The sequence below is a fragment of the Lagenorhynchus albirostris genome, chromosome 9 (genome assembly GCF_949774975.1).
Source record: "Lagenorhynchus albirostris chromosome 9, mLagAlb1.1, whole genome shotgun sequence".
NCBI classification, from domain to species: domain Eukaryota; kingdom Metazoa; phylum Chordata; class Mammalia; order Artiodactyla; family Delphinidae; genus Lagenorhynchus; species Lagenorhynchus albirostris.
In genome coordinates, this window is record NC_083103.1 from 85226353 (window position 1) to 85239235 (window position 12883).

The 12883-nt window shown below is 35.1% G+C and overlaps 1 protein-coding gene across 3 annotated transcripts in view; it reads left to right on the top strand.

Annotated features, from left to right (window-relative positions):
* Positions 1 to 12883, top strand: part of DDX10 (DEAD-box helicase 10) — a 288455-nt gene that overhangs the window by 241046 nt on the left and 34526 nt on the right. For all 3 annotated transcript variants that reach the window (XM_060160341.1, XM_060160342.1, XM_060160343.1), the window contains exon 17: positions 10519 to 10655. In XM_060160341.1, coding sequence (XP_060016324.1) covers positions 10519 to 10655 — 137 coding nt within the window. The remainder of the gene's footprint in view (positions 1 to 10518; positions 10656 to 12883) is intronic.

Consider the following 12883-nt stretch of genomic DNA (forward strand, 5'->3'; position numbering starts at 1 on the left):
CTATGTGACTTTTCAATTAAGTAGTGATTGTGGAATTTTAAGGGAACTTGGGAGCAATTTATAACTCATTTCCATTTTTGAAGAAGAAAAGACTTTTGTTTACTGCTGTAAAGAATATTGAATGATTGCTGTCTTCCTTTTTTTTTTTTTAGTGGAAATTTCTTATCCTATATAGAAACTTTGTAGAATTTTGGGTTTGTAGTTGGCATTTATGCTCTGGCCTACAATTCAGATCATGACTATTTTGGTCAATTTCAAAATAAGAAAAAGATGGAATTTTAAGTAATTTGTAGTTTGTGTTTAGCGAGGTTTGGAATATATCCTCTGATTGACAGAGGCAAGCTTTGACCTGGGTAATTAAAAAGAGTGCATACTGGGACCAATTTACTAATGCTTGAACAGTTAATTGGCTCTGTTTTAAGAGGTGTAAGAGTGCTTGTAATACACTCTCCAGAGTGTTAGATGCCATCATTGAGTTGTTTTTCTATGCATTGTTTTATTAGTCCTGTTGTATCATATCACTAAATCAGTATTCAGCTAAACCCAAATGTCACCATTATGGAATAAATTTCTAGGAGACAGAAATAAACTGAAAATATTCAAAAATATTTTAATTAGTATGATAACATTATTATTAAAAAGTGAAGGGGAAATCAGGCTATTACAATTTAGCATTATGGTGGAGGAACAGTAATTTCTCAGCTCTGTCAGCTGCTCTTGGGTTTACTGTTCTGCACATTTACCTTAGTAGGTAGATGCTCATTTTCAGCAGGCACATTTAATAATAACATTAATCTTTTTGTGCTCATAACTCATAAAAAACATTTTCCATAATTTCTTCTGTAAGTTTGTACCTGGGATTTATAGCTTGGGTAAATCTCAGAAATCAGTCTCTCTTTAACTATCGAAAATGGTTGGCTGTATATAGCAATCAGAATTTTTTTATCTTCCCAATGCTTTCTTAGAAAGTTGTTTTGAAGCTTTATTAGTGAGAACAGAATGTATTTTGAATACCTCATTTTTCTGTAAAATTTTCTTTTCTTCACAGTCTTTATATTCTTTGTCAGGATCAGAAATAGTTTATCATGAATTTTGGAATTTTCCCTCCTTGTGAAATTTTGAGGTGTCAAAGTTGACATTCTGCTTTTAATTCATACAATATGGGGAGGTTCCTTTTTAAAAATCCTAAGTGGGGGCTTCCCTGGTGGCGCAGTGGTTAAGAATCCGCCTGCCAATGCAGGGGACACGGGTTCGAGCCCTGGTCCGGGAAGTTCCCACATGCCGCAGAGCAACGAAGCCCGTGCGCCACAACTACTGAGCCTGCGCTCTAGAGCCTGCGAGCCACAATTACGGAAGCCCATGTGCCTAGAGCCCATGCTCCGCAACAAGAGAAGCCACCACAGTGAGAAGCCCGCGCACCGCAATGAGGAGTAGCCCCCGCTCGCCACAACTAGAGAAAGCCTGCGCGCAGCAACGAAGACCCACCACAGCCAAAAATAAATAAAATTTAAAAATAAATTTTTAAAAAATCATAAAAAAAAATCCTAAGTGGAATTAAATAACTAAAATTTAAATACAATTCTTAAAGCTTATTTCTATGAATGCTATATGGTAAGCAGAAAGGCAATAAAGATAATTCTCTATATTTAGACTGAATTGATTTCCTCACCAGCAAACACTGACTGACCAGCAAGAATGCCCATTCACTCCTTAATCCATTACATGCAATGTGGCTTCCACCTCTACTCCTTAGTAGAGTGGTTGAAATTGTCTCATTCCCTTTTACTTTATAAACATTTAAGGTCTTTGGCCTAACAAAATTTACTCTGGCACTAAGGGATGATCCTTTACTTTCTGTATAGTAAAAGGAAATAATCTTCACTTCACATCAGCCCTCCTCTCCATTTCTCAGAGTTGTTCTGGAGTTATATAGCTTTGTTTTTAATTTTAATACAGCTTCAAGAGTGTTACCCTTTTTTTTTTTTCTTTTTAAGAATCATTTATTGTTAGTTAATGTTGTAATTTATAGCAGCGGTCCCCAACCTTTTTGGCACCAGGGACCGGTTTCGCGGAAGACAGTTTTTCCACGGGGTAGGGGAGGGAATGGTTCGGGGGTAATGCGAGCAATGGGGAGCGGCCAATGAAGCTTTCCTTGCTCTCCCACCGCTCACCTCCTGCTGTGCAGCCTAGTTCCTAACAGGCCACGGACCACCACCAGTCCACCAACCAGGGGTTGGGGACCCTTGATTTATAGAGTTTGCTTAATCGGTCTTTTTTTTTTTTATGTGGACCATTTTAAAAGTCTTTATTGAATTTGTTACAGTATTGCTTCTGTTTTATGTTTTCGGTTTTTTGGCTGCAAGCCATGTGGGATCTTAGCTCCCCAACCAGGGATCAAACCTGCATGCCCTTCATTGGAAGGCGAAGCCTAAACCACTGGACTGCCAGAGAAGTCCCAGTTACACTTCTTATTGAGACATTTTGTGCTCATTCAATTTTAACATTAGAATTTCATTTTTGTTTTTGCTTTTGCTGTAGTTGTGAATGCTCTCAGAAATAAAAAGAGATAAGGGAAATAAAACGTGTAGAAGCATATTTAAGCATACGTTTATACCTCTTTTAGAGAAAAAAATGAGGTATACAAGATATATTCTGTTGCCTGTCTACCAGAGGAATTTTATACAATATTCTAAAGTTTTAAACTTCTCAGAAGTAAGACCCTAACTCATTCATTTTTGCATACCCATTATGGGCTAAATGTACTAAGCACTCAGCAAATGATTATTAATTCAACTTGAAGGGAGTGCTTGAGTTTTCTATATTTTTTGAATGAAATTCAAATTCATGTAATGGTCATGAATTTGATCATACATAAGTCCATATGTATAGAAATAACTAGATTCTTTGTGTATGTATAAACCCTCAGTGTGTATACAGACTCTTACATGAAGTTTTCTTGCATGATTCTCTAGAGGGAATTTTAAACATAAACTTATTTGTTATTTTATAGGCATATTGCACATTTCATTTTTCTTTACTGACTAATTTGTTTTCCCATTAAGGTGCTGATTGCATATTTTCAAAGCATCTGCAATTAATTAAAATCTTTACAAGCTTCCTTAAACCTAAATACTGTAAATTTTATACTTGAGAAATCTGAGATGGAAATTAAGTGGTTGACAGTTATTAATAAAAGTCTTATGATCAGATCTAAATTTCATATGATCGGATTTCTAGTGTTAAACCCTTATCAATAATAAGTACTTATTTATTTTTTATACTCAGTATTTAATAAATAATAAATATTTCATAGTATTGTATTCCACTTTAATATTTTCACATTAAATATCTATTAAGTATTTGAGAATCTGCTCTGTGCTTTATGACTACAGTAGTGAGCAGTGTTAAAAAATGTTTAAAGAAGATAGTTTAGGTGATACAAACTTTAACATTTCATGAAGTGGACAGTTTCCTTTTGGAGAACTGCAAAATGGGGCAGAAGGCAGGAGGCTTTTATAGGATAAAGAATAAAGAACAAAGAAGAGAAAAATTGAAGATATCTGATTGATTGGGGCCACATTAATCAACCTTGTTTGGAGTGAGAAGACCCAGAGTTGGCTTGGCGTTTGGGGATTGGCTGACAGGACATACAGCATTTGGACATTTATAGGGACACGGAAGTTGTCTAAGTTTTGGTTTGCTGATGTGGCACCCCAGGCAGGAGCAGCTCCATCTTAGCCCTAGAAATCTATTTCAGTAATGATAACAGGACCTGGCCTCTACTTTCATGAAACTTACTGCCTAGAAAAGGATGCAGACATTAAACAAAAATGAATTCACTCTAGGTATAGCACTGAAGAGAAATCTACAGGATGTTTTACTAAGGGAGTGCTGTTTAGAAATGTTTAATCTGAGACCTGATTACTTGAAGTTAACCAGGTTTGGTATAATAAGAATATATATTTCGTCTTTGTCCCTGGTTCCTGACAATGAAGTCAGAGGTTTTAACCCATGGAATTTCCTGAGTGATGGAAGTGTTTCGTTGTTCATAAGAAGCCCCTGTTCAACACAGTTGAATTTATGCTAATGAGGTGACTCAGGGTGGGATGTCTAGATAGCTTCAGGGTGGGGACTGGTCACCAGAAAGACTAAGCATGTGATTAGCCCCATCCCTCTTCCTGGGAGGAGGTTGGGCCTGGAAATTGAGTTGTAAGAACTCTTGAACAACAAGATTCTGAGACCTTCCAGATTGGTGAATGTGTTGATGTGCTGGGAAGGTGACCCTCCTGTAGAAGACATGGAAGCTCTGCACCCCATCCCCACTGCATACCTCATCCTGTGCATCTCTTCCATCTGGCTGTTCCTAAGTTATACCCTTTAAATAAATAAACTGGTAATCATAAGTAAAGCATTTTCCTGAGTTCTAGAGAATTATCAAACCTGAGGAGGGGGTCGTGAGAATCCCTGAATTTGTAGTCGTCCAGGTAGAATGGCAAGTAGCTTGGTGACTGCATTTTGCAGCTGGCATCTGAAGTATGGAGTCTTGTGGGACTGAGCCCTTTACCCCTGGGGTCTATGCTAACTCTGCATAGTGTCGGAATTAAATTGAATTGATAGATACTCATTTGACTTTGAAGACTTAGTGTTGAAGAGAAACCACATGTTTGGTGTCAGAAAACACTACAAACCAGGCAAAAGGAAGTAGAAGAAGATTCCAGTAGAGAAGTAGCAGTAATGCAGACTCTGAGGTGGGAAGGGGCTTGACTTGTTCCAGAATCTTGAAAGTGTGGCTTCAAAGCTTGTAAGCAGGTGATAGACATGATCAGATTTGAAACTTATTAAAAAAAATTCTAATGACAACACAGAGAATTGGAGTGATCAGAAGAAGAATGGTTGCAGGGAGACTCATTAGGAAGGTGGTACAGTATTCCACACAACAGAGAAGAGAGGCTTGGGAGCAAAGGTCATGAAAGTGGGAATGGTCACATACAAGGTGACACAGAAAGCACCCCCATATGTTTTATGAAGTTTATAAAATATTATTGATTCTGAAGAAATAATTGTACAGGTAGCAAATTCAAAGCTTTAATGGTGAAAGTTGAGATTCAGGATGATGTAGAAGACCTAGCATATGTACATATTTGTGTGACCTTGTTAAGCTATTTAGTCATTTGACTCACATTTTCTCAATTTTGAAAATGGGAACAATAATTCTTTTTCTTCCTACTTCATAGAGTTTGAAGATGAAGTAAGATAATGTATGTCAGAGCACTTCATAAATTTGTTGTAGAAGAATGCTACTTCTCATCTGTATTTCTTCTCATCATCAAAACTGAAAGCAAAATAAAAGCTAGTTGGGTTACATTTCTTTTTTGGATATTTTCATCTGCCCTACTTAATAACTGAGTCTTCCAAGTGTGTATTTTAGGAAAAGTATTCCTATTTTAGGTGAAATATTTTTCTCAAAGGTTCTGAAACTGTATTTCAGGAACAGCCAGTTCATAGAGGTGACCCTGATCTCTTAGTGTGTATGAACTACTTTTTTTTTTAAATTTCTCAGAGCCTTAAGACAGGAGTGTGGGTGTGACCATAGGGCTGGGAGGGTAGAGAAAAATGAGAGAATGATTAGTCAGTGAGGGAGGAGTGGTTGCATCTTCCAATCTGGAAGTACCTAAAGAGAAAGAGGCATGTTGACAGCCAGGATCCATAAATTGAAGGCTGCATTCTGCCAGATGTTAAGCATTTAGCAGGGCTAGTGGAGTCGATTCATTCGTTAGTGGCTGCTCTGCAGAAATAGAAGAACATGGCTTTCATTTTAGTGCTTATGTGGGTAACTATCCTAGAACAGTTCATTTTATCATCAGGGCAGGGACTCTGTCTTATTCACTGCTATATCCCCAGTACCTCGTAGTATGTTTGTCACATGTCTCCTTAATAAAAACTTATTGAAGGAAGGCATTTTTCTAAAGCGTCTTCATAATACTTATTAAACTTTCTTAGACCATGTTTATCATGTACAACTATGCTTATGAACATAATGATTCTCTGAAATGTACCATATACCCATGTAGTCCACAGAGTCTAGTTGGTTCTCCCTCCTTGACATCTCTCATACCTGTTCCCCACTTCCATCTCCACTGCCACTTCCTTCATTGAATCCCTTTCCTCATCTGGATTATTGTAGTTTTTAAACTGATATCCTACCTTCAAATCTTATACCCTCCAACGACCCTTCCCATTGCTGCCAGGGTGCAGCATCTGTAAGATACAAGTTTAGTCTTCTGCTAAAATACTTAAATGGTTCCCTTTTACTTAGAGCAGTGAGTTTCCAGCCATGATGTTCTAACACACTGATATGTCACAGTCATTTGGAAGGTGATAGGTAGCATTTGGAAGGTGATAGGTACCTCATAGTATTTGTGCTGTCGCTCATGAAAATGAGTCCAGAGAGAGATAAAAGCGAGGATGGTGCCATATTTATAATTAGCTTTTAAATGGTTCATGAAATCACAAGGATAGAGAGAGACAGAGCAGCTAAAATGTCCAATGTCCATTTTCTTTACCACCTTACCTAACTAGAAAGAGCATACTTCTAAACTAGACCTTGACAGAACGATAAACTCAGTACTTTTCTCCAGAATGTTTTCATTATGGCAATACCCTCTTTACTTAGTGATTTTTATTTATGCTTTGTGTTTGTTGTAGATGATAGTGCTTTTAAAATTTTTTAATAGATTAAAGGCATTAATAGAGGCACATTGTACTTTTTAATACAGATATTGTATATTTTTATAGTTATATGTTTCTAACCCTTCAAAGCATAAACTAAAAGACAAAAAGCTCAATATGAAAATGTCTTTCTCCATCATCTCTACAGTTTTAGTAGGTTGAAATTGTGTTTCTGAAAGGAGTGATTGCCAACTTAAATTTGTTTGTCATTGTCATGAATTGAGGAGTATAATGCAGCACAGACAATATGGTATGGCATCAACAGTGGGATCATCTTACAGATCAGGAAATAGCAAGACCTTAATGTTGTCAATTACAAGAAAGTCATAATAATACAAATCCAGATAATGTTTTATCCATTTAAAAGTAAGTTTTCATCATTTTAAATTTGTATTTTCCTTCAAATAGATAAACATGTATAGTGGAATATTGAGTTAAGGTGTTTATACTAACTCACTTTTTAATTTATTTTGTATTGTACTTATTTTGTGAAGGCCACTTGCTTTATAGTAAATGTTAAAGGAGCATATTAAATGATTCTAGGTGTTAAAATACAATTAATTCAAGTATTCTGCTTGACATATCACAGTACAGATCTCAGAGCCAACAGAGCAACTGGAGATTAGGGGAAAATGCAAGAAGCAAGGAAATCACAGAGAGGGGAGCCCAACTCTGCCTAAATCCTTGGCTGAGTGTCACATTTCACAGGCTGAGGGAAGACTCATAGGAAACCAGGCTAAAAAAACAGCAGTTGGAAGCCATAAGAACAAAACAGAGATGAGATATAAGTAGCTGAGTACCATGGGTTAGAGAGAATTTGCAGTTTGAATCCAGGCAAGGTAATTGTCTATTAGAATAGAAATCTAATAATCCTCAGAAAAACCTAACAGAATTAAGTTTTTCTATAATATATTATCTAAAGTATCTAGTTTTCTACAAAAATATGAAACATGTAGTGAAGCAGGAAATTGTGATCCGTGGCCAAGAAAAAGTACTCAATAGAAACTCTTGTTAGCCCAGATTTGAATTTATCATAGATTTCAATGTAGCTATTTTAAGTATGTTAAAAGAATTAAAGGAAAATATAGGTATGTAAATAAACAGATAGGTAGCCTCACCAGAGCAATGGAAACTATATTTAAACAAAACAAAAACAAATGTGGTATTAGACCTGCCTGAAAGCACAATTACTGTAAAATTTTTGCCAGGCAGGCTGAAAAACAGTTTGGAATTGTCAGAAGAAAGCAACAGCAAACCCGAGGACCCAGTAGAAATAACCCTGTGCAAAGAACAGAAAGAAAAAAGATTGCAGAAAAATGAACAAAACTAAGAGAACTGTGAAGTAGTCCATTATACATGTTCTTACAATCATGGAAGGAATGGTAAGAAAGAGGCATAAAAATATTTGAAGAAATCATAGCCAAAGACTTCCCAAATTTACCGAAAAGCATTGATAGATCCAAGAAGCTTGCAGAGAGCCCCAAGAAAGACAAATACAAAGAAAACCATTCTTAGACACATCATAGTCTAACTGCTGTATGATAAAGAGAAAATTTTGAAATCAGCCAGAGGAAAACAACACTTATTGCTACACTTCAAAGAAAAAACTGAAATTATTTCTCGCTGATGAAAAAATTCAAGCTTCTAAGAAAAAATTAGAATTTTAGAAAACTTATATCCACCAGTAGCTTCCCAATACTTTGAAAGACATTTAAAATGATATTGACCATGATATTAAGAAATATGATTTTTAAAAATATTGTATAATGAAATGTGTTAATATTTGAAGATCCATATAAAGAAGATATGCATAATTTAGTGAACCAGTATTTTCCACATGACTGGTGCACAGTGTTATGAAATCATTCACTGGTAAAAGATCCATTCAAAGTGCAAAGTAGACCAATGGATTTTAATGTAACAGAGTACAGAAAGTTTATTGATAATGGCTTCAGATTCCACATTGTAACTACTTTTTAAGAAACTTCCATTCATCAGTGTTTATTGTAGTATCAAAGGAGAGTAACTGCACTTCTCTAAAAAGGCTGTTAAATTACTTTTCCCTTTCCCAACTACCTATCTCTGAGAGACTGGATTTTCTTCGTATGTTTCAACCAGAACAATGTATTGAATGCAGAAGCAGATATGAGCATCAAGATATCTTCTTCTGAGCCAGACATTAAAGAAATTTGTAAAAATGTAAAACAGAGCCCTTTTGTTTTGGAAAGAGTAGCTATTTTCATAAAAACACTATGTTACCATATATGTTAATATATAATAATGTAGTGTTTATTATTACTTTTAAATTAATGAATTTTTAAAAATTCTAAGTTTCAACTTCTAATACATTAAATGGCAATAGATATAATCCACCTTAACAGGAGCTCTTTGGAGTCCTTTATATATTTAAATGTATAGGTGCCGTGGGACCAAAAAAGCTTGAGAATTACTTTGGTAATTCTCTGGCTCCACCTTTAGATAACAGATTCCTTTGAGAGCACCAGACTGGAAAATTGGAAATACCTTGTAGCTTGGGAGATTAGTGTTCTTCAGTATACAATGACATTCAATTTTTGTTGACATCCTTGATTATTTTCAAATGGACTGTATAGTAGTATGCTGTTGAGTTGTACTGCTTACTGCCTCTGATGGCAGCCTTTTCTTCTTCCCTTCTGATATTTGTTTCCAGACCTTTTATTTTTAGCAGGGAATTTTACCAAGAAAGCAATAAAGGACTTTTGCAGTAGTGACTAATCCTTATTTTCTTTACTTCTTCCTTCTTTGGCTATGTTTAGAGGTTATCAAGGAAGAGCTGTACAAAGAATGTAAGCAGACTTCAGTAGAGGGCTGCACAGTCAATTGCTATGCTATACTGAGTTGTTATTCAGTTTCTGGGAAACAGCATTAATCATTTGAAATCAAAGAATCATTGAAGTTTGTCTCATATGGTGTGAAAAAGAATTATAAAGTGGGTAACTAAGAGAAATTCGTCCAGAATTGTTTTTTAGTCCTGCTTACTGCTTATAAGCTGTTAAATGCGTGTGACAATGTTTGTTTGTATTTCTTATCTACCAGGTGACAAAACCAATCTGCCAGAAATAAACTTATTATAAGGGATGTTCATTACATAAATGTGTAGTAAATTTATTTTAACATTGCATTACTTTGTTCTCACAAAAGTAAAAAAGCCTAAATACCTACCTACTTGGATGAAACTGTATAGTTCCCAACTTTCTGTATCTCGGTATTCTATCTTATTTTTTAATTGTTCTTAGTTACTTCGTACTTAATTCGAATTTAGAAGGCCCTTCACTATCAATGAGCTAATACAGATCTGATTGTTGTTTTAAGATTTATTGCGATCAAAAAATTATCAGATATTTCTGTACTCTCTCGTCTGGCCTTTTACATTTTTACCTAATATTTTTGGTAGTTTTGAAACTTGCGTAGTGGACAAGAGCACTAAAACAAATTTATTTTACACTTTATTTCTTTGATAGTTGAGTTACATGGAAGTAATTAAACTGTCAAATTTGTCCCATATTGTGTTTAAGGGACTTAATAGTGATTTACTTTTTGAACCATATTTTGTTTTACTTTTGAAATGACATGGGTTTTCTTTCTCAGTGCAAATGATTATGGTTCTGAAAGTCACATAGAGGCTTTTGCCAGAATTAAAGCCTTCTAATTTGAGGATCTCAGTTAGGGATATTTATTTGGGGCTAGAAATAAGACCTGATTATTTATGAGCTGTTTTCGTAAACGACAATTTCCCTTGCCTTTTCTTAGGCTAAAGATGAAGAAGAAGCCTTTCTGGATTGGAGTGATGATGATAATGATGGATTTGATCCAAGCACACTTCCAGATCCAGATAAGTACAGAAGCTCCGAAGAATCAGATAATGAAGATATGGAAAACAAAATTAGGTATGTTTCTACCATTGGTGGCATTAAGAATATGGGTCTTCTCCTTTTAATAACTCCAAAAGATGTGTGGAGACAAACATCTCATGCTCTTCTCGTCATTTTAGGGGCCCTTCTACTGTTTCTGTTAATTCCTGTTAACAGATATATTGGGTGATATGAGAGTTGTATCTTTTTCTTTGTCTATTCTCTTCTTGTCTCTCTCTTTCTGAATCTTTTATGCTTAAGTATTTGATGCACTAGGGTATATTTAGTGCAAACAGAGGTAAGATTTTATTTTGATTCACTGTTGAGATTGGTGTTAAAAATTATTTCTGAATTTTTTAAAAGGGCAGTTTTACTTTCACATTCTTTGATGTAAAATTAAGTAAGAAACACATAAAATAATGGAAAACTCGTACATAAACAGCCTTTGACAAATTCTCTCAAATTAGAATCTGTTCATTTTAATGTGGACTTACTTGCTGCCATGCCAAAAATAGATGAAATGTAATGAATTGAATGGCTTGCTCAGCACTTGTTTTCAGAGTACTATGTGTTAGATTAAATTGAGATTCTGTTGATTTAAAAGTTGAGAATATTGAACTGCATGGTTCATGACTGAACTAAATCAATGAGCCTATTTAGGCACAAGGGGGAGGTACTAATGATGGATGAAGTTAATATGGTTGAAAGGGAGAGGAAGCTTGTTGGAACCCCTAAAGTTGCTAGTCTGAAAAGTTTGGAGTTGAAAAAATAGGCCACAGAGAGCTATAATCCAGTTTTAACTAAGAGCATTATGAAAAGGTCTCAAAAAGATTATCCCCTTAAGAGAAAAATGCTATAGAGAGATCATTTCAGAGTTACTCTTTATTTTAATATTGTGCTCATTTAAACATAGTATTATTTTATAATAGTGAAAATGACTTATCCAAAATGCAGTCTTCCCATGTGATGCCAGAAACTTGAGACATTTGCTATTGGACAACTAGGTAATGGACATAATAGCTTTACTACCACAAGAAGCACCACAGGTGAAAATAATTTATTAGGATTTAGAAAAAATATTTAAATGATAAGGGTTAAATAATTTAGGTCCAGGGCATAATTCTAATCTTTAGAAATTGACCTCTAAGAGTAAATATGCATATTCTACTTCAGAAAATACACATGTCCAGACCTTGATGAACTGTCAGTATGGTTGGTTGTTGCCCTTTTTATTCTTATATAAATGTCCCTGTTTCAGAGTAGTTTATGGGATCTCCATTTTGATAGATGTGATCTAACTTAACACGTATAACTTTGTATCATTAACTTCTAAATGCTCTGTGTAATTTTACTTTCTGAAGGGAACTTTAATTGGTTCTTACAGTTTGTTATTTGGCCATATTTTCCACATCTGTCTAACATACCTTTAAAACATAGAGCCAACCTTTGAAATCACTGGTAAGATGTCAGCAATCCTTCTGTATCTGATTCATAAGGATTTTTGTCTAACATTTTTCATGATAGTTTCTGGGTCGTCCTTAATCTACGTACAGCAGACATTTCATTTCATTCTTTTGGCATCTCTTACCCTCATAGTGACATTTCCCTACTACCACGTAGTTAATATGACTTGTTCTCAAATAGTTTCACATTTCATCTTCTTAATGAGCTTGTAAACGCTTTGTAGCTAGAAAATCTGTCTTTTTATACCAATACTTTCAGCTCCAGCCTTTACTCATCTCCCCAGCATTAATGTCATAGGCACAGAAAAAGGCCCTAAAATACTTGTATTGATTAATAGATTTATGAAGGAGATTTATAGAGTAAAAGAGAGAAGCATAATGATAAGCAACTATATAATTGGTCCTAATAGCTTAAATGATACCAGAGATGACAGAATAGATGGTTGGAGAACTGGAAGAAGCCAAGTTCCAATAGTGTAATGGTGATGCACAAGATGGTAGTAATACCTTGAGAGATGCCAAAGCATCTTAACTCAGTGACAAGCGTTCAGATGGGAAATATTTAAGCATTACATGAAAATTAAAATAGTTTTAAGTTAAGGCATAACTGATAACTATATTAGCAGAGATTGAAAGGAATTGATAAACTTGTCTTAGGCTGAAGAAAAATTATCTTGTTGTTGAAAAGAATATCAACAAGGACTTTATTCCTTTAGTACATTTAGGGGCTTCCTAGCAGTTTTGTCTTTGTATGAGCACAGTGATTATCTAGTCCACCCTCCTCCTCTTATAGATGAAAAA